This window comes from Columba livia, chromosome 24, assembly GCF_036013475.1.
Source record: "Columba livia isolate bColLiv1 breed racing homer chromosome 24, bColLiv1.pat.W.v2, whole genome shotgun sequence".
NCBI classification, from domain to species: domain Eukaryota; kingdom Metazoa; phylum Chordata; class Aves; order Columbiformes; family Columbidae; genus Columba; species Columba livia.
In genome coordinates this window covers 5,397,461-5,419,002 of record NC_088625.1, presented here as the reverse complement: position 1 = coordinate 5,419,002, position 21,542 = coordinate 5,397,461, and the positions used below count along the sequence as shown (strand labels likewise).

Sequence of the window (21,542 nt, the reverse complement as noted above, 5' to 3'; positions counted from 1 at the left end):
GGATACATTGCGTGCTGTTCCCAGAGCAAAGTTTATTGCTGTCAGAAATTAATGGAATGGCAGGACCCTCTGGAGGTGAGAGAAGGGACCTGAAAACTAAACTCTGCTGCACTGCTCTGTAGGCAAAGGGAGGGGGATGGATTTGCATTATATTTTGCGTAGGGAAAAGCAGCTTTCACGATGTTGCTACCTACGGATTTGGAAGGGTCCCAAAGGATAACAGGAGGAATAACCGGAGTGCATTTTCCCTGATTTAGCTGGGTAGACCTGGTGGTGGTTTAGCTGGGTAGACCTGGTGGTGGTTTAGCTGGGTAGACCTGGTGGTGGCTTAGCTGGGTAGACCTGGTGGTGATTTAGCTGGGTAGACCTGGTGGTGCTTTAGCTGGGTAGACCTGGTGGTGCTTTAGTTGGGTAGACCTGGGGACCGCGCTGCTCCTTTCAGCAGCACCTTTATATTGGCCCCTGAGTGGGAATGGAAATGTCCTTAGAGCTTTTGCATGAAACACCTTTGATGTGGCCTGTTTACCATCTATTTAGTCTACGACTTTGTGGGTAGAATGGTGTTCAGTTTGAAGACCTGGGAGGAGAAATCTGCTGTCAGAATAAGCTGTATCTTCACAACACCCTTGCTGGGAGAGCTGTACCCTGGACAATAGCACCTGAAACCCTTTTAAGTCTAGACAAGAGGGGTTTATCACGCTTCAGGCTTTCCTTGCAGATAAAATTCCTCACACGCCATGTTCCACAGATGAACTGATCCCATCTTAGTAATCTGCTGGTGTTTACATAGGGCTCAATTGCTCACACACCACGTTGTGATTATTGGTGCCTTTTAAAAAACCCTGTGGGTAAATGTCTGGCAAGGCAGCAATTCTCCCTCGCTCATAATTCATTCCAGCCTGAACCTCCTAGGAATCTGTAATAGCTGCTTGGAAACAATTGCAAAAACCTGGCAGTGGGCTTGTACAATAGAACAGCCCTGAGCGGACTGTGAAACACCCCCCGAACCGGGCAGGTTTGCGGTCACTTTGCCTTTGTGCGCTACATTTACAACTAGCACGTGGATCCGGGGAGATAAGCGCCGTATTTTGCTGGTTCTTTGGGCCTGACGGTGCCTTGGCTTCTGCCTTATGAAACTTAGGGACAAGAAGTGCAAGTAGCTTTTCTTTTCCTCCTCTTCCCTTTTTCCACTTGCATAATCATCACCCTGCAAAGCAGGCAAACAAATGTATAAGAGAATGGAGGAGGTTTCATTTTTACAGAAAGCAATTACAGACATTAAAAGAGCTATAGTCATAAAAAATAATATTTAAAATTCAAATCCCTTATCTGTATTGCAATGGTATTAACACTGAAAGAAATTATTGTTATTTTTTCCCCCTAATCTCATTTGCTTCGCAAGTCAATTTGGAAATTTTGATGCCAGTCCTCTGAATTTCGGTGGGGACTGACCTGCAATTCTGGAAGTCTGGGGTTGGTGGGCTTGTAAACTTCATGTACTGGGGTTGTGCGGTTGATGCTGCTGCTCTGTTACGCTTCCCTACCTATGTTATAAAGCAACATGTGGTGAGAAGGGCACAGTCCGAACTAGTGGCCATCACCCCATCCCTTTCCTGGCTCTTGGTACTGATTTCTGCTCTCTTTTCTCTCCAGAAAGCCGATCTGGCCGTGGCGGGGCTGACAATTACAGCGGAGCGAGAGAAGGTGATTGATTTCTCTAAGCCGTTCATGACTTTGGGAATTAGCATTCTCTACCGAGTTCATATGGTAAGACACTTATTTTATGACCATTTACATCCCTCCATTATTTCCCTGCAAACGTGCCTCGTTGCCGAAGAAAAATGAATGACTCATAAAAATAGTTTGGTTTCTTATTCAAACGCGAATGTGCTTGACCTTTCTTTCCTTCTTTTCGCCGTCTTTCTGCCTTGTGTCACCATCCATTTGCACGTAGGCTGAGGAGACTGACGGGGAGGCAGAGCCGGGACGCTCCGTTTCCCTGCTCTGATTTCCCTTTTCTCACTTGTTCACTCTAAAATTCAGCAGCCCAAAGAGGGCTCCTTGCTCTTTGGTGCTCCCTGCTTGGCGTAGACAATACTTGTATTAAGTTCTTGTAGATTCTCTTGCATATTTTAATAATTTTGCAAGACCGGGTGTTCTCCATAAAGGTCGGCCCACGGAATAGGGCAAAAAGCCCCTGTTTATATCCCCCCAAAATCCCGGCCACAATTTCCCTCCCCGTTCCCCAGTGGTCGGTACTTAAGGTTTTACAGACCACCCAACCCTGCCTCAGTTTACCTATTTCATTCATTTAATTCGAACAATACCCTTCCCCTTATCGATCAATTTTAAATATGGGTTCCTTCCCCTAGATTAACTTGTAAATACGGTTTTCGGTTGCATTCCAGGATTAGTTTGAAGAGACTTTGTTTTAAATTAAGGATTTATAGTCTGATGTATCTCAGTCCTTGCCAGGATCAGGCACCAGCTCCTTAGTTTTGTAAAAAAAACATTCCTTCATTAAACACCCCTTACACTTTGCAACAGGGTGTTGTATTATTCCCAGTCTGCATTGTTGGAGATGTGCTCTGTAGGGCGCTCGGTGTGGTGCACATTTCAGTCTTGGTTTCCCATCAGCTCGACAACAGTGATAAACCAGTGAAAGCCGCCTCTCTGCTCTGTTTGGAAGGCTGCTAAGGATGCAGCGTTTGGTACGAACACAAACGAACTTGCGCACACGTCGTGGCTCCTGCCAAGAACAAATAAGTAATTACAATCTAGTTAAGATTCTGTTTCCTCTGGTAAGTGAGGAATTTAGCATCAATGAGTTAATGAATCAATTAGTGAGACTCCTCAGGCTCCCCAAATCCAACATAACTGTCCCTGTCCTGTCACACTTGCTTTTTCGCCTGCCCGTGGATGTGTGAGGTGTTGCTGCAAGTGTCACTTGGCTGGGATTATCACGGAGTTTCTTGCTTTCTCACATGCATTTTGAAAGTGTAGGGATTGCGTACCATGTGTGTTCTGCCTCTGATTTCCACGATAACGTTCAGCAAGTACCTTAACAAGGCATCACTCTCCCAACAGTTGCTCCCTCCTGAGGAAACACGGGAATAATAGTGCATGGTTTACACGTGTAAGTCCAAGGTGTTTGCTGCTGTCTCTGTGCGCACCCGACATAAATGTGTCTGACACATCCACTTAGAGTGTAAGTTGTTTAGGGCAGGGACCATCTGCCGCTTGTGCTGGTGCCACAGTGATGCAACACGGCCACGTTCCAGCCTGCCCTTCCCAAACTGAGCAGGATTAACAATTACAGTCTTTAAAAGTGTTTGCCAAACAGCCCCATGAAGGACCCAGGTAGGACGTGGAGCTGCCCAGTGACCCAGGCAGGGTGGCAAGGGGGATGCAGAGCATCTGTGGCCACCGTTTAAATCAACTGATTAGTTCTTGGCCAAAGGGAATAACGTTTTAGCAGAGAAAGCTTTTTCTGTATGTGCTGCACATGTGATTGTGTGCATCCCTTTGCTTGAGAATGGATAAAGGGGGAAAGATAATGTTGTGTGGATGATGATCTGTGTGCAGTCAAAAACACCTGCTCTGATTCCATTACTTCCAAGATAACAAAGTAGAAGAAGGAATAAGTATGAAGTGTAGTGTCCCATCCTGTCATACAGAACAATTTCTGTCTATTTACTTATCTTAGACCCCCAGCTCATCAAAAAAATCCCTAAAAATACAAAGCATTCTGTGTGGAAACATACTAAAATCAATAGTACCACACTACTGAAATATATCTGATTTAAGTGTGATAAAAGGGTTGTAATGGTGGGAGGAGCCAATTTATTTACCTGGGAGACACACGCACAAACTCCAAGAAACCCCAAACTTTTGGATGTTTGAAGATGCTTTTGAAACTTTAAGTCACAAAGTAGTGCTATTTCCAGTCAGGTAAGCTTATCTGTTCCTTTTGCCACTGTCTTCAGATATGGAGTTATAGTTACGTGTAGTTAGTAGTTATATATAGTTATATGTAGTTCTAGTTATATGGAGTTCTAGTTCTCCAGAACTTGGCCCCTCTCTGTCCAGACCTTTCCTGCTCAGCTCGAGGAGCGTGTCTGAGAGCCCAGTGGCAATTAAACTGGCTAATATTGATGTAACAAGGCAAGGTAGCTGACTGCTCTGGTTTATCTTTAAGGCTGTGATTTACAGAGCAGCCCCACAGCCCCATCTGCTCCTGCCCCCTCCCTCCCCTTCCCCACCCCACAAACTCCTCTGCAGTGTCAAGAATTGCAGCTGACGTATGTTAATCACAGCGCCTAATAAATAACAACAAATCTCTTGCCGAGAAATTGCCTCCGTGCTCTGGTCTCCTCCTAGCGCAATGACATTTTATTTTCATTCCCATGCAACTCCAGTGGCAAATGATTTCTTCCCCCTTTCTCCTCCCCGCTCCAGCCACCACAGCACGTGTGTCTCTTATCACGCATAACCGAATATGGCAGCTTTAAATGGGGCTGTCATTTTTCTCAATTTCACTTGTTGTGACATAATCAAGTATGGATTTCTGACACGGGGACTCTAATAGGCTTTCTGAGTTGCAGGCTAAGAGAAAACGCTCGCTTTGTTTTATGATGTTCCCATTCTGACCATCTGGTGGGACGTGTGGAAGGCAGGAGATGGATGACGAGTCCTGAGCTTGGCACAGGGCTGGAATCAGGTGCCCGGTGCCGTTTCTGCACAGAGGGATGGGGAAAATCAGCTTTATTTGTGGCATACACAGGCTTTTGCTCACCTGCCTGTGTGGCGGGGAACGAGGGAGTAGCTAGCGCATGATTCTGGCTCATCAGCCCTGAAAATCATTCCTGTGCTCTACCTTAAGGTGAGGAAATGCAGATTGGGTGAGTACGCTGGAGTAGCTGAGTTTAGGCCAAGTGAACCGAGGCTTGGAGTGTTCCTACTTGATTGCTACAGCAGACTTATAAAATGAGGAGGATTGAATGAATAGCTCCTTTGTTCCAGCCCGAGGAGGCTCAACAGCCGAGGCAAATGCGCTGAGCATCCCTCCCGATACCCCGCGCTGCTCTGCTCACCAGCCTCCCGTTCCTGCCCTCCCAGGCCGCTTTCTTGCTTTCCCTCCGCCTATAGAGACAGCAGCGAGTTCTCCCACCTGCCTTTTTAGGGACAAACTCCGAGAAGTGACATCTGCCCAGAACACCGTTTCTCTCTGGGTGAGAATGAAGACTCCCAGGAACAACTGGGGAGGGTAAATGAATCTCTTCTGCTTCCATCTGAGGATTTGCAGTAGGCCTTCATCAATTATTGGACGTTTTGAACATTACTATTCCAGGGGAAAAATAGCTCTTCCAATTAACAAAGCTGTATTGAGACTGGCTAAAAATATCTGACAGACTCCAGATATTGTCATTCCGATCTTCAAAACAGACAGATAAGAGAGAGTTTGTGCCCTCCGTGGGAACAGAATATCTTTATTCTTATCCACAACTGTGAATGAAAAGAATATGTAGCAGCAGCCTGCAAATGACTGTAGCTGAAAAGAACCAGAACTACTACTACTGTAAAGTCACAGGAGAGAGTCATTGCCAAGCCTGAGACTCAAAGCTTCCAACGCAATTTCCTTAATGAGAGTAATTTATTGACAAACTGCCCCAGAAGCATAAAGAAGACATCAAGGCTTTAATTACAGAAAGGCACTTTGTTACGGGAGCATCTCGGGAGGGGCCCCCAGCCAAGGGGGTGCTGGAGAGGGATGGGCTGCCCGGAACAACTTTGGAGAAGCTCCGGTTTGGCGGGCTGAGAGCAAACCTCACACCTTGCAGGTTCCCAGCGCCTCAGTTCATGCTCCACCTGCGGGAGAGAGAGGCAGGTGAGCCCGCGTAGCTAGGAAAAGGAGAGCACAGCACCAACTGACCAAAAGGGAGGAAGGACAAAAGGACACGGGATCTTTCACTCTATGTACTTCACCTTCTACCAAGTATGGTAAGATAAGCTGGTACAGAAGAGAGACCACGTCTTCAAGAGAGGCTCTGAAATGATACCCTCATGAAGCTGAACCTTTTCTTAGGAAGTGGCTTTAACCTGGGAACGGCTGCAGGGAAGTCTGACCCATGGATCATTAACTCTTTTATTTGCTAAAAGACTTAATAGGCCAGAATGTCTGAAAAAGTTCATGTAGATCCCAAGCTCAAACTCATCTTGTCCTTACGGACACAGGCACGGGATGTTATGGTGTGGGGGTTCTTCACTTCATGCAGGGCAGAGTTTGCTGTAGAAGGTTTCTGAGATGTTACGGTCCCAGCTGGTGACTGGAGCTGAGAATATCACAGTATCTGAGATATTTTAAGTAGAGGAAGATTTTTGTGCAACAACTATCGCCTTTTCTAGCAACAACTTAGCATTCAGAAGAACTACCGAGACCTTGTGAAACTGAGTTTTTGCATAAGATTACAAATACTTCAGTAGTAAAGTAGTGGTTTTTAATAGAATTGGAATTTAAAGTCCTGGTCTTGAGTCTGTGTTTCCTGGAGACTTGGTGGAAACAGAAAATTATTTACCACCTTGGGATTAAGCACAGCTTTAAAATACAAGGGCTCTTGGTCTTTGATGGTTCTGGGTTTGCTATGGCAATTGAGTTTAGGTGGTATTTATGACCAGCTATTATTGGTTTATGTGGTGTTACAGATGGGGAGGGTAAAGCAGCAAACTAGGGAAAAATGAAGCCTCTGTGTGTCAAAGATGATCCCCGGCAGCAGGTTTTGTGTAAAGCGAGCGATCTACAGCAGAGCAGCTGCCGTGCTGGAGCGAGCAAACAGTGATCGATGTTCTCAGCACACAACAGAGCACGGTGCCGGTAAGAAATAACAGCGACAGCCTGGCCGGGATCTGCTGAAAGGCAATTTCCATGTTGGATTTACAGTAAAAGCCTTCACAGGGGCTCTGACTTGTGGGCAGCTTCCCCGTTACAGGTGATGGCGGTTTTGTGATGCCAGGACTGACTTTGTGGTTCGGGGCAGAAGATACAGCTGGAGGTTTTGTGATGCTCGTATTCCCGCGGGGTTAATCAAGCCTGTAGCCCTTTGTGGGGATTTGCATGGTTTTGCTGGGCGCTGTTTAGAGGAGATGATAAAGATGCCCAAGGTAGATAGATGAGCATCGCCCGATCGCTTTGCAGCATTCGGGGTGTCCAGGGAACACCCCAAGTTGCTGAACACCACAAGTTGCACAGAGAGCAAGAGGAGAACACAGTTCTTCAGCCCTGTGGCTTGTGCTCTATTTCACCTCTCCCGTTGTCCCCCGTGGTGACATTGAGTGTGCTCAGAGGTGAGTTAGTGGCCACTTCTTCCAGCAGAGCTGCTGGTGCGGGGAGAATATGGTCACCAAAAATGGGAGGTGTTCAGCTTTTGAGATACTTCTAGAAAGTGAGCATCCTTTTGCGTGAATTTTGCTGCATTTGACAAGGTTTCAGTGGAAACTGTGAAAATTTAAGGTGCTTTGAGAGAAGACCAACCTGCTTTTTTCTAGCAGCCAGGCTTAACTTTCCGAGGAAAGGTGGTTTGCTGAGAAAAAACAGGAAATTCTGACGCATCTCGGAGATAAAAATACCACGTTCCCTGAGATAAAAGTAATAATTTCATTGAGTTTTGTAGAGAGGAGACATTTCAAGGCTGAAGGAAGAAAACCAGAAACCTTGCAAATGTATCTTTTTTCTCTCCTTTTTTGCACAAAAGATATTTCCCCCCCCTCTGCATTTTGCAAACCATCCCAGCCACCTCTGGGCTCAGGCGAGTCCCCTCCTGCCCACCAAGGGCTCCACACACGACTCCTTTGTCTCCATTTTCCTATCAGTTCACCCCTTTCTTTGCTCGAAAGGGTTGAGGTGGGGAGAAGAACAGTCTTGGGAGACGGATGCCAGCAGGGAGATGTTGCAGGACTCGGTTATTTGTTGCATTTGGTGTCACCTGTTTTCCCTTTTGCAAACCCCCGCTTCATTTATTTCCCTTCCCATGCGTTGTCAGCATCAAGGCAGGTGCATTTCTCTGTCGTTTTCAGAACGGGCTGTTAAATTTGTTGAAATACAAGCAGCTCAAACTCTTTGTTTCCCCTGCAGGGCCGCAAACCCGGCTACTTCTCGTTCCTGGATCCCTTTTCCCCCGGGGTTTGGCTCTTCATGCTGCTCGCCTACCTGGCCGTCAGCTGTGTCCTCTTCTTGGTGGCTCGGTAATGTGACCGGCGGTGCCTTTTCCTTCCTCGCGGTGCCATCTAGCGTCACGTCACGCTGCCAGACCCGTGGGGGACACGGGGACGTCCCCCAGGCCACGAGTGTGGAGGGGGCATGTCCCGGTGTCCCCCCGTGCAGACGTGACACTGGGATGCGGGAGCGTGCGTGGCCACAGCGGTGGGTGACAGTGGTGAGAGCTGCGTGGGGAGGGTGGGAGAAGGTTTGGGAGCAGAGCTGGGGCTGCAAATGGTGCTGGTCCCTGTAGGAGGTTGGTTTTCAAGAGATAAACCAACCGCTTGTCTTGCACAGGAGGGTGGAGGCTGGTGGGGACCAGCAAATGCATTCAGAGATGTTAATGCAAATGTCAGTCAGGGTGTTTGCTTCCTCTGGCCCCGTAAAACCAGTGTGTGCAGAAAAAGAGCCACCAAGATGCTGAAGGGAGTGGAGCATCTCCCGTGTGAGGAAAGGCTGAGGGAGCTGGGGCTCTGGAGCTGGACAAGAGGAGACTGAGGGGGGACTCATTCCTGGGGATCAAGATGGAAAGGGGGAGTGTCAGGAGGATGGAGCCAGGCTCTTGTGGGTGACAACCAGTGACAGGACAAGGGGCAATGGGTGCAAACTGGAACACAGGAGGTTCCAGTGAAAGAGGAGAAGCAACTTGTTGGGGTGAGGGTGGCAGAGCCTGGCCCAGGCTGCCCAGGGGGGTTGTGGAGTCTCCTTCTGTGCAGACATTCCAACCCGCCTGGACACCTTCCTGTGTAACCTCATCTGGGTGTTCCTGCTCCATGGGGGGATTGCACTGCATGAGCTTTCCAGGGCCCTTCAACCCCTCACATTCTGGGATTCTGTGAAATGCATTCAGAGATATTAATGCAAATTCCAGCAGTGGTGTTTGCTTCCCCTGGCCCTGTAAAACCCAGCGTGTACAGAAAAAGAAAGTTCATTAGTATCTTTCAATTGCCTCTTGGTTGATGCGCAGAGCCTTGCTTGACAGCTCGCAGTTCCGTTTCCCTATGACTAATTTAAATCAGCCTTAAAATATATCACTACGTGCTTCTCTGCTGCGCATCTCCTGCCGAGGGGACCGTTGCTGGTTTCCTTGACCTCCCAACAAACCGGTGGCATAGATGGGCCTTTTCAGGCACAAACTGTGTCCTGGCAATATGTACCAAAGACACGTTCAGGACTTGAAGGCTGTTTTGGCACATGGTTAATACCCAGTTCTCACCACAAAAAATTGAGCTGTGCTGCCACTTGGTCCCTTAGCATGGCTAAAGTTGTCATCCTGATAGGGCTTTAATGGTTTATTCGAATGCCGTCACAGCCTCAGAAACGTGGTTCTGGAGAAACCATTGAATAATGCAGCCTGATGCTCTCTGCAGACTGAGATTTGGTGCCTCTTTAGCCCCGTCCTCATGTTTTAAACAAGATCCTCAAAAAATGGTGCCTTTATGTGGCTTCCCGCTGGAGATGGAGGTTTGGAGGCCGCTCTCTGCCCGGCCCAGCAGTGAGGAGCTTTTGACCCTGTGAATTGCAGAAGACTCTCCCAGCGTGGTGAGTTTTACTGCTAGTGCTTGATCCAACCAGAGAAAATCTTCGAGAAATATCCTCCACCTCGCTGGCGTCTCCGCGAGGTGGGAGACGCAGAAACGAAAGTGAACACCTTATTTTGGTTAAATGCCGCCTGAGCTGGCAGAGCCCTCCCAGGTAGCAGCTTTGTTAACCATTAGCAACGTAATGAACTGCAGCACAGGAAGATTTTCTTAGCAACCAAGAAAGTGACAATTTGAAACAGCAAAAACCAGAGATCTAGGCTGCAGTGATTTCAGTGACAGGTTGTTAGTTAATTCAGATTCCCAGCGCTATCCTGTGAGCACTGAAATGGTGTGATGCTTTGTAACGCTGGCACATGGCTTCAAACGAGGATGTAGACCTTGCCAGGGCAATCAGGTATTTCTCAGAGCAACCATTTACACCAGTACAGTTATTTTTCTTGATGCTGTCGTGCAGTCAAGTCTCACACTCTTCTCTTTTGAACGCCCCGTTGATGCTCACTCTCCAGCAGGGAACACAGCCGAAGATGTTTGATTTCCATTTCACATCGAGTCCGTGCACATCTGGAATTATCGCTGGGGTTTGTCTGCCCTACAGATTTGCACGCAGGGCTCCAGCTTCCCTGCCGCCCGTGCGCAGGTTTTCAGCAGAGCCTCTGAAACCTTTTGCAAATCTTTACAAGAAAGCCTCTGGCTTCTGAATCTTAGAGCAAGCATTTCACACAGCTCTGAGCCCTGGGCATCAATTGACAGCAAAGAGCTTCCTCCTCAGAAAAATCCGCCTCCAGGAGAGTTAGGGCTTCACAGCTTTTCTTTTTTGCTTTACGCTGTTTCGCAGTCAAGCACCTGAGCTGCCCATTTCTTGTCATTTCAGATTGACGCCGTACGAGTGGTACAGCCCCCACCCCTGCTCGCAAGGCCGGTGCAATCTCCTGGTGAATCAATACTCTCTCGGCAACAGCTTGTGGTTTCCAGTCGGGGGGTTCATGCAGCAGGGCTCCACCATCGCCCCCCAAGCCTTGTCCACGCGCTGCGTCAGCGGCGTCTGGTAAGGAGGGTCTGGGGGTCTTTTTCTGGGCAGAAACAGGTGCAGGGTGGGGATGGCGATCAGGCCAGTGGTACCTGGGGTGGGTTAGAAGCGGGGGGTCAGTAGGTCCAGAGAGGTTCTCCTGCCCCTCTGCTCTGCCCTTGAAAAAAAGGTTTAGTTCAGATACTATCAGGATATACTTGGGGAACATATATATATATAGATATACACACACACATACCTACATATATATACATAAATACATATATATACATATATAAAAAAATATATAATATATAATATATAATATATAATATATAATATATAATATATAATATATAATATATAATATATAATATATAATATATAATATATAATATATACAGCCATACTACACTGAGAATGCCTGATCTTGTCTGATCTTGGAAGGTAAGCAGGGAGACCAGCTGGGAATACCGGGTGCTGTGGGCTGAGCCAGCACTGGGCCCTTGTGGCCAGGAAGCCAATGGTACCTGGAGTGGGTTAGAAGGGGGTGGTCAGTAGGTCAGAGAGGTTCTCCTGCCCCTCTGCTCTGCCCTGGGGAGACCACACCTGGAATCTTGTGTCCAGCTGTGGCCCCTCAGTTCCAGCAGGACAGGGAACTGCTGGAGAGAGTCCAGCGCAGCCACCAAGATGCTGGAGGGAGTGGAGCATCTCCCGTGTGAGGAAAGGCTGAGGGAGCTGGGGCTCTGGAGCTGGACAAGAGGAGACTGAGGGGGGACTCATTCCTGGGGATCAAGATGGAAAGGGGGAGTGTCAGGAGGATGGAGCCAGGCTCTTCTGGTGACAACCAGTGACAGGACAAGGGGCAATGGGTGCAAACTGGAACACAGGAGGTTCCAGTGAAAGAGGAGAAGCAACTTGTTGGGGTGAGGGTGGCAGAGCCTGGCCCAGGCTGCCCAGGGGGGTTGTGGAGTCTCCTTCTGTGCAGACATTCCAACCCGCCTGGACACCTTCCTGTGTAACCTCATCTGGGTGTTCCTGCTCCATGGGGGGATTGCACTGCATGAGCTTTCCAGGGCCCTTCAACCGCTGACACTCTGGATTCTGTGAACCTCAGGTCACCATCTCACCTCCCCCTTTCCCCAGGTGGGCGTTCACCTTGATCATCATCTCCTCCTACACGGCCAACCTGGCTGCCTTCCTCACCGTGCAGCGCATGGATGTCCCCATCGAATCCGTAGATGACCTGGCTGACCAGACAGCCATCGAGTACGGCACCATTCATGGCGGCTCCAGCATGACCTTCTTCCAAGTAAACCCCATTCTTTTGCTAACTGGGCAGGGGGTGCAGCCTTTAATCCGATTTGGACGTCACCGCTAGACCCGCAGTGGGTGATGAAGGGAAGGATGTTGGGGGCACATGGTGGAGGACAGGGAAGGCAAGTTTTGTGGCAGCAGCTGGGATCAGGACATCTCTGCTGGATCCTGGATGAACAAACTTTCCTGCCCAGACATAGAAAGTAACTTTTAACACTTGAAGAGTCACCGTGTGGGTGGGAAAATGGTACACATCCCTGTGTCACAGTGATGGCATAACCCATTCTTCAGCAAATGACCATTTGCAGTCAAATTTCTATGGGTCTCTATGTGGATTTGATGTGATCTTGGCTTTTATATGAGAGTCCCTCAGGCTGGGCAGGTAAGCAAAGAAACATTTGCAAACCCCAGGTAGGCTATGACATACATGAAAGTTCTGGGGTCTGTGTGTGGTCAGTGCACTGAAAACAAAGAAGCCAAGTGCATGTAAACTTCTGCTTGCCATTTAGCCCAGTTTAATTTTTGTCTTCCCTTTTCTATTCAAAAGGGAAATAAATAAATGAATGAGTCTTTTCTGCAGTGCTCTGAATGCACAAATAACTGCTTGAGGATTATTTATTTATTACGTGTTGAAATTCTGAGGGGACAGAAAGCTTTTCTTGCTTTTTCCCCCCTCTGAGTCCAAACTGAGTCGGGAAGTCTGAGAAATCCCTCAAGTGGGCCTGAGCTTTTCAGCCCAACTTTACGCCCTTCAGGGGTTTGGCAAAAAGCTACTTCTAAGCAAAACGTTACATCTAAAATGAGCTGAACCGAACCCAAGTGATTAAGGTGGTTTGTATATGAGGCACTCAGTTCTTTTCAGGAAGGCTTTCAAGTTGAAAATCCTGAGTGTTGCTCTGTGCTGCGTGGCGGGCGCTGGAATTTCTGGTATCAGAGAAAAAAATAGCTAAAGATGTTCTTGTACCATTTGCAACGCTCGTCAGCCACAGAAAACGAGCCCACCCGAGTGTGTTTTAATTTAGTCCTTGTGCAAGCAGGTTTCGCTCTTTGCTCTTTGCAAGCGAGATTAACCATAGTTGGCTTTTCTCTCCATCAAACCAAGGTGGGTTCAACCACCACCACATTCTGAGGATTCGGGGCTGGTTGAGCTCTAGTTTACTGCAGTCAATGGAAAGGCTCCAGTTCTCTTAAGCAGGTACTTCAATTTGCCCCATGAGGGGTGAAACAAAATCCGGATTCAGGGAGTAACAAGCTCCAAAGAGCTCTGGCTCTGCCCCCAGCCCTCAGTGCCCTTCTCAGGGTGATCGCGTTTGGCTCTGACACTGATGAACGGTTAAGCACAAGGTCCCAGTGACAGATGATAGGATGTGAGAATGTACAGGGAGTGTTCAGTGGTTTAAATCAGTCATGCACGAGCTATTTCTTCTTATTTTTTTGTGTGGTTTTGATATACTGTTATGGAAAACACGTATTTTTCTAAAATTGAATTTATGCAAAGAGCTTTGCTGGAACCTATTGGAATTAGGTATGCATTTCATGCCCAGCTTTGCCAACGAAGTCTCAAGTCCACTAAGATAGCTGGGCCTCTAAATCTCATTGGAATACATGGAGGTTGGGGATCTAAGTCCTTTTTAAATCTAGCACCAAATCTGCTTTGACTCCTTCGCGGCCTTTTCACGGTGGTGCCTAATTTGGAGTTTGTCACGAGGTGCTCCCAGCTCAGCTGTGCTTGCCCCCTTCCTCCTGCAGAACTCGCGCTACCAGACGTACCAGCGGATGTGGAACTACATGTACTCCAAGCAGCCCAGTGTCTTTGTGAAGAGCACGGAGGAAGGGATCGCGCGCGTGCTGAACTCCAATTACGCCTTCCTGCTGGAGTCCACCATGAACGAGTATTATCGTCAGCGCAATTGCAACCTCACGCAGGTCGGGGGCCTTCTGGACACCAAGGGCTACGGGATTGGCATGCCCGTCGGTAGGCAGTGAAGACAAATTCTAGTCCTTCTCAGCTGTCGGCAGAGGACCGGAGCGTTTGAAAGGCTGAACCGGCTCTAAAGCCAACGTCACGTTTCACAGCTCTGCCCAGGGTTGTTTTTATCTCAGAATGAAAAGCAAATCCGTTGCAATTGCTCAAGGTGCACGCTCAGAGCCAGATGTACGAGACCCTGCTCTGGTCCAGAGCCATGTGACACACGACTGCGGCTGTTTAAATAATTCATGTGAAAGATGTTTCAAAATTGCTGCTTGTTTTCTGCATATGTGCTCTTTGCTGACTTGTTTCCCTTTTGAACCAGTGTTTTTCAATCGTTTTGTGTTCCTCGTTTTACCTTAGAAGTACTGCAAAGTAATGCTGTTGCAACTCTTGTATGAATAGTTTTTAGCACAAGTCTCTTAACAGCTGGTGGTTCTCAAAACTCCAGAATAGAGAGAATTGGGCAATTCAGTGCCTATCTCACCTAGTAATCAGGTTTAACAAATGCAGGGTTTTTGTCTTTCAAGTAGGAGAGGTAGTGAGAGAACATCATCTCCCAGGGCAGCACAGAAAAAGGATGTAGCGGTTGTTATTCCAAGCGATAGGCTGATCTTTTGGACAGGCTCAAGAAGCCTTGTTCCTAACCTCGAAGCACCTGCACTTAGCAATGCAAAGTTAAGCTGAATTACATAAGAGCAGTCGCACAAACAGTCACTGTAATTTAGTTAACATGCGTAAGCTTGTAAAGTCACAGTAACCTGATCACAAGTACAAATCCTTACTTTCAGGACTTAAATTTGTTCTGACATTGTCTTGTTAAACAGTGAAACTGTAGCAGATAAGAAGAGCAGAAAGCTGCTCGCTGGGACAATAGTGCAGGGTTACGGGGAGAACTGTGGGCTTTCCCACGGCCCTTCTTCTGCATCTCAGGTCGGAGGCATCATCAAGGCTGCGGGAAAGCTCGGCACCGAGCCTCCCGTACCGTGAACACTTGGGCTTGTGCGTAGGTTGGACGTGCTGCTTGCACCAGTTGGAGGGAAGGAGGGTTTGAGTGAGACTGTTCAGAGCCTGAAGCCAAAGCTCCCCCTTGGAACAGACCTCTTCAAACGGCCTGTGCGCGTCTTGCTGGGCAGGCAAATTATCGTCTGCAAATGGCGTTAAGCAGTTGATGGTCCCAGGAGGGAGGCTGTGGGTTTCAGGGGCTCACACGGACTGATGTAGTCGGGCACCGTGGCGGGGATGAGTGGGGATGGAAGGCTGGTGGAAGCAGTGCCTTAGCACGCACCTCTCGGTGTTGCAGGCTCTGTGTTCCGTGACGACTTTGACCTGGCCATTCTGCAGCTGCAAGAGAACAACCGCCTGGAAATCCTGAAGCGAAAGTGGTGGGAAGGAGGCAAGTGCCCCAAAGAGGAGGACCACAGAGCCAAAGGTAAGCCGCGCCGAAGGGACCAGGCAGGAGAAGCGTCCTTGCCGGCAGGACAAGGATGAACGTCCATCTGCACATGAGCACTGCCAGGTTTTCTGCCTGAGAATTACTTTTTCCCCTTCTTCTGACCTGAGATTCCTTCCTTGGCAATTCAAGGAGAAAGCCAAACAGCTCTGCTGTGCCTCATGCTGTGTGTTTTTGCCTGGGGCAGAGAGAGCGGGAACAACCAAATGACAAATATTGGAGGCATATGGAGGGTAAATTAGCTTCTAATGAATGTCTGCAGCATTACATGGGAAAATGGATGGCTAAAGGGATCAGACCAAAATCTGGGGTTCCTTCAGGGGAGATGGATCTCCACCACAGGCCCGCTGGTTAATGGCTCCGAGTGAAAGCGCCTTTTAAACAGCCAGGAGAGGGGACGCAGGGACTTCAGCAGTACATCTGTAAACTGAGGAGCAAATTCTTTCGGGTAATGCTATGCAAATTGCTATAAAAGCTACCACATTAGGCTGATGTCCCAGCGTGAGAGCAGTTGCCAGCTTAAGGCAGTTGCTGCATTTTTTAGTTTTGGCAATCACCCTTTCCTCAGCAAGCGTTTTCTAGGAGGCCAGCAGGTCCCCCAGTCGCAAGGACAGTCTTGTGACCTTCCTGAGAGCCAAGCCAGGCTTTACTTTCAGGTTTTACTGACATTGCAGCAGGTGTAGGTGCCTCTGTGTGTGCAGTTTGTGAGCCAGGCTGGACGAGACCCTGCAGGGGCCATAAGCTGGTGCTCCCCGTTGGGCTGCACTGCACCACAGGCAGCACTGGCTCTTGCTCTGGAAGCAGACGGTGTTGGCCCAGTATAAGCAAGTTCCTGGAGAACTGGGTGGGGAAACATTTAATATAACAAGGGCAAGTAGAGGGTTTTGCATCTGGGCAGGAACAACCACATGTTCCAGTATGAGATGGGAAACGAGCTGTTGGAGAGCAGTGTAGGGAAAGGGAGCTGGGGGTCCTGGGGACAGCAGGGTGACCATGAGCCAGCACTGGGCCCTTGTGGCCAGGAAGCCAATGGTACCTGGGGTGGGTTAGAAGGGGGTGGTCAGTAGGTCAGAGAGGTTCTCCTGCCCCTCTGCTCTGCCCTGGGGAGACCACACCTGGAATCTTGTGTCCAGTTGTGGCCCCTCAGTTCCAGCAGGACAGGGAACTGCTGGAGAGAGTCCAGCGCAGCCACCAAGATGCTGGAGGGAGTGGAGCATCTCCCGTGTGAGGAAAGGCTGAGGGAGCTGGGGCTCTGGAGCTGGACAAGAGGAGACTGAGGGGGGACTCATTCCTGGGGATCAATATGGAAAGGGGGAGTGTCAGGAGGATGGAGCCAGGCTCTTGTGGGTGACAACCAGTGACAGGACAAGGGGCAGTGGGTGCAAACTGGAACACAGGAGGTTCCAGTGAAAGAGGAGAAGCAACTTGTTGGGGTGAGGGTGGCAGAGCCTGGCCCAGGCTGCCCAGGGGGTTGTGGAGTCTCCTTCTGTGCAGACATTCCAACCCGCCTGGACACCTTCCTGTGTAACCTCATCTGGGTGTTCCTGCTCCATGGGGGGATTGCACTGGGTGAGCTTTCCAGGGCCCTTCAACCCCTCACACTCTGGGATTCTGTGTCAGTCATCAGGTCACAGGGCAAGGCAATAAGCTATGGAAGGAGTTACTTTTGAAGGCGAGCAAGCACATAGGAGTCTCTTCCTCCGTGGACTGTGCAAAAAGCAGCTCTGAAGTGGAATCTAGTCTGTGGGCTGGTTTGAGATGGCTTGGGAAGGGGAGCTGGGAGCAGGCTCCTGGGTTGTTTCTGGCACCACCCAGTTTGTTCTGTGACCATGCACAAGTTTTTCTGTTGTTTTATGCCCTTGGTCATGGTTCACCTTCTCAGTTTGGGCAATGAGAGAGGCTGTAGCCTGCTGGTGTGTGTACACGGAGGAAGGAAATACCTCTCAGATGAGCTCAGGAATGGATGGCTGAGGTTGCCCCCAGGTAGAATGACAGAAGGATGTAGAGGCTGGTACTGGCCCTAAATTCAAATCCAAGAGCTGCTGGGAGGAGAGAATGGTCTTTATCTTGGGTCTAAATTGTGATTATGGGTGTTTTCTGCCCTGCAATTGCTGTCTTAGTGGAAATGTTTCTCTGCAAGGGGCTGATTTAAAGAGTCACTAGATTGCTCCGGAGGTGATGCCAAAAGAATGACAGAAGAGGAGGGAGAAATGTGACCTGCTAAGTTTTAGAACAAAACAGGTCAGCGATTTACAAGGATTTTGGTGAGATTTTATGTCTAAAAGCCACGCGGAGATTAAGTCAATAAATCATTGATTCTTACACTTTGATTTAATGTTACAGAGGGGAGAGGAAGATTTTTATAGATGTTGTTGTTGAGTAATGGCCTCATACAGTCACCTCAGCGCAAAGCACCGCGTGCTTTTTAGCAATCAAGTGAAGCTGTTGGGTCCTGGTCCTGTTTGGAACCTCTCCTTGCTGCTGCAGTACAAGCAGCTGCAATAATTTTTCACCAGCACTTTGTAATGCAATCAAAGGAGCTTTTCTTGGTGCCAGCTTCCCTTAAAGCCCTTTCTTGTCTTCTTCATCTCTCCTTCTTTAACAGTATTGCTCATCTGCCTTTGCAAAGTTCAAAGCAACTCGAGCTGGGTGAATAATTTGCAGGGATTAATGTGCCCGATTGATCTCTCATTTTTTTCCTCTGTTTTCGTTTTGTCCACAAATTGCTTTGTACTTCCCTCCAATGTACTTGCTGTTTATCTGCAAAATCATCATTTCTGCAAACACATCTTCGATCGTGCAGTTATTGCAAGTCGTTCAGTTTGCCATCTGAATCACACGGTTAACTATTAATAGGACGGTGCTGGCGATGTGGTTTTGGCGCCTGGCTGGGTATCTGCAATGCCAACTAAACGGCAAAGACTTGGGATGTCTGTACAGCGATGCTTGCAATTTATGTTGTGTCTGCCTCTCCACAGCGTTGTCTCTTCTGCTTTATTTTAGGCCTGGGAATGGAGAATATTGGTGGAATCTTCGTGGTTCTCATCTGTGGCTTAATTGTAGCAATTTTTATGGCAATGCTGGAGTTTTTATGGAGCCTTCGGCACTCTGAACAGTCAGAGGTAGGACCTGAAAGGATCCTGAGGGGTTAGTGCTTGTTTATTGTTATGTGTGGGGTGCTCAGCAGTGCAAGTCATGCACCCAGGCTGAGGTGAGCATTCCTAATAGTGAGACCTCGAAAGTTAGGTACATTGGGCTGGGTCTAAAATGTACGAGCTTCTCATGCCCTCCTACTAAGATCGAGGCTGTAGGGATGCTGCAAGGGCTTTGGAAAGGGTGAAGGAGGTGTACAACGTCCAGGTACCTTTCTTGGAGATGGGATTATCGTTGTCATGAGGATGGAGCCAGGCTCTTGTGGGTGACAACCAGTGACAGGACAAGGGGCAATGGGTGCAAACTGGAACACAGGAGGTTCCAGTGAAAGAGGAGAAGCAACTTGTTGGGGTGAGGGTGGCAGAGCCTGGCCCAGGCTGCCCAGGGGGGTTGTGGAGTCTCCTTCTGTGCAGACATTCCAACCCGCCTGGACACCTTCCTGTGTAACCTCATCTGGGTGTTCCTGCTCCATGGGGGGATTGCACTGGATGAGCTTTCCAGGGCCCTTCCGACCCCTCACACTCTGGGATCATCTGAGCATTTCTACATGCCCTAGGTTTGGATCTTGTGTTGTTTTGGGGATCCAGAATACAGTAGGGTCTCTGATAAGAGGCAGAACCTGTTGGGTTAAATTGAGCATGAATATCCAAGCATTTGTGTCGAAATCCGGTGGCCAGATTAAACACCAAGTCGCTAACACTTTGGCATCGGAATCCAGAGCAGCCGCAGCTCTCGTGGCTGGCTTAGGTGAGCAGTGTGTCTCGGCTCTGCCTTCCAGGTGTCGGTGTGCCAAGAAATGGTGACGGAGCTGCGCAACATCATCCTCTGCAAGGACAGTTTCCACCCTCGGCGGAGGCGAGGGGGGATGATACGGACTCGCCCCGTTATCCCGGAGGAACGCCGAGCCCGCAGCACAACCACGCTCAGCAACGGGAAGCTGTGCAGTGGCGGGGAGCCAGATCCGCTGGCACAAAGACTGGCGCAAGAAGCCGCCCTGGTCGCCCGAGGGTGCACGCACATCCGAGTGTGCCCCGAGTGCCGCAGGTTTCAGGGGCTCCGGGCACGTCCGTCCACGGGCTCACCCGCGCAGAGCGAAGAGAGCCTGGAGTGGGAGAAAACCACCAACAGCAGCGAGCCCGAGTAACGCTGGGGCGGGAGGGGCGCCGGGGTGGGCCGAGAGGGTCCTGTTCCATTTTACAGAACACGGACTTGTACAATATCAACTCGTTTTTTAAATTAAAAGCAGTTACCCAGCTTCTCCAGAGCAAGGTGGACCTGTGGGCTGAGGCGCAGACCTGGCTTTGGTTTCGGTGTCCCAGGGGACGCGCATCTTGCCGAAACCCCAAGCAGGAGCGAGTTCGTCCGGCTGACCTGTCTCCTAGAATTGTCCCCGTGCCACCGCGCAGCTCTGGGACGGGATGGAGGGACCTGGTGCGTAACTGGTGTAGCAGATGCAGCCCACCCAGGGGCAAGAACGGCTCGTGGAACTTCACCGCAGGCCAGGAGAAAGGACATAGACTTACCGAGGGATGTTCTCCAAGGGCGGGGGGGAGGGCCTTCTTATTTGGTGTGGAAAAGGGATGGGAAGGGAAGAGTCATTATTTTGTTTGGGTTTATTTTGGGTACGTCAGGACCTAGTCTCCAAGGCACCAGGTTTCAGGTGCTGAACTCTTCTTCCTTTTTGGAACGTGGCAGGTGGACCGAGGGAGGGAAGGAGGGATGGGACACACTCCCTGTGAGAAGCAGCATTTGCTGAAAAGTCTGTTTGAGGAGTTGTTAAAATAAATATATATAAATATATATATATACAAACTTATATATATATATATATTACAATGCCAAAAACGAACCAACCAACACAGTGAACTCAAAGAGGCCTTGAAACGCCTGGAATTTCAGGGGTTCTGTGTCTTTTGTTTAGTTCTGGGGTTATTTTTATTTTCTTTTCTGGTTTTGGGGTGCGGGTGGGGGAACCTTTTGAGGCAGGTGAGGTGGGAGCTGCCCTGTCCCACCAAAGCGTCCGCGGCCCGCGCTCTGCACGTCCCCAAACAAGCGACTCTGAGCTCTGTGGCCCATGGAGCGTCATCAGACTCAAGGGTGACTTGCAGCCCATTTCTAGCAGCGACCATGAAGGAAACCATTAGCCTGGGATCTGGTGTGAGGAAAACAGTGACTTCCCTAGCAACAGCAGCAGCTCACCCTCTGCTTGGTACAGACGTGGGTTTTACACGGATGGGTTTAATTTTCTGATAGAAAAAAACACAAATTCTATGCAATTTCTGGTTGTAAAAAGAAAGAGACGGCGATGGAGAGGGGCAGGGGAGATAAAGCCTTGAGTGAAGGTACATCCTGTTCTTGAATTGTTTTCTTTTCTTTTTGTCTTGAATGTACTGAAATAAAAGATGTCCTTGTATAATCATGCTTTTTTTTTCCCCTCTTTCCTTCCCTGTCCACACTCACAAAAGTCCTGAAACTGTTTGAGACCCATCTGCTGAGGGAGCAACCCAGCAACCGCCCCACTGCAAGGGAAGAGGTGCTTTGGCTCTCGCGGGTCCTTGCTGCCCGAGTGTGCCCGTTGGCGTTGTCTGTAGTTGGACAGAAACAGGAGACAGAAAGGCCAACAAAAGCCCAAGACACGTGGTGGTAAGGGGAGAAAGAACCATGAGCAAGAGCAGCGCAGTTTGAAGCATCTGCCACACGGCGAGAGCAAAACGTGTATTCAGAGAGCGCTCGTGCAACAAGGAGAGCTTGTTACGTACAGTATCATGTGATACATTCGTTAAGGTGCTTTCTGGCCTTCATATTTATAAATCTGTGGGACTTTTCCCTCCCACCGCCCAAACAGAGCA

General features: G+C 49.1%; 1 protein-coding gene across 8 annotated transcripts in view; it reads left to right on the top strand.

The window, feature by feature from the left end:
- The window catches only part of GRIK4 (glutamate ionotropic receptor kainate type subunit 4), a 193,314-nt gene that overhangs the window by 153,728 nt on the left and 18,044 nt on the right, over window positions 1-21,542 (top strand). For 6 of the 8 annotated variants that reach the window (XM_065040011.1, XM_065040017.1, XM_065040012.1 and 3 more), the window contains exons 13-20: window positions 1,654-1,767; window positions 8,129-8,238; window positions 10,667-10,840; window positions 11,948-12,113; window positions 13,868-14,093; window positions 15,391-15,519; window positions 18,544-18,662; window positions 19,472-21,109. In XM_065040011.1, coding sequence (XP_064896083.1) covers window positions 1,654-1,767; window positions 8,129-8,238; window positions 10,667-10,840; window positions 11,948-12,113; window positions 13,868-14,093; window positions 15,391-15,519; window positions 18,544-18,662; window positions 19,472-19,837 — 1,404 coding nt within the window. In that variant the 3' untranslated portion in view covers window positions 19,838-21,109. 8 annotated transcript variants of the gene reach the window in all.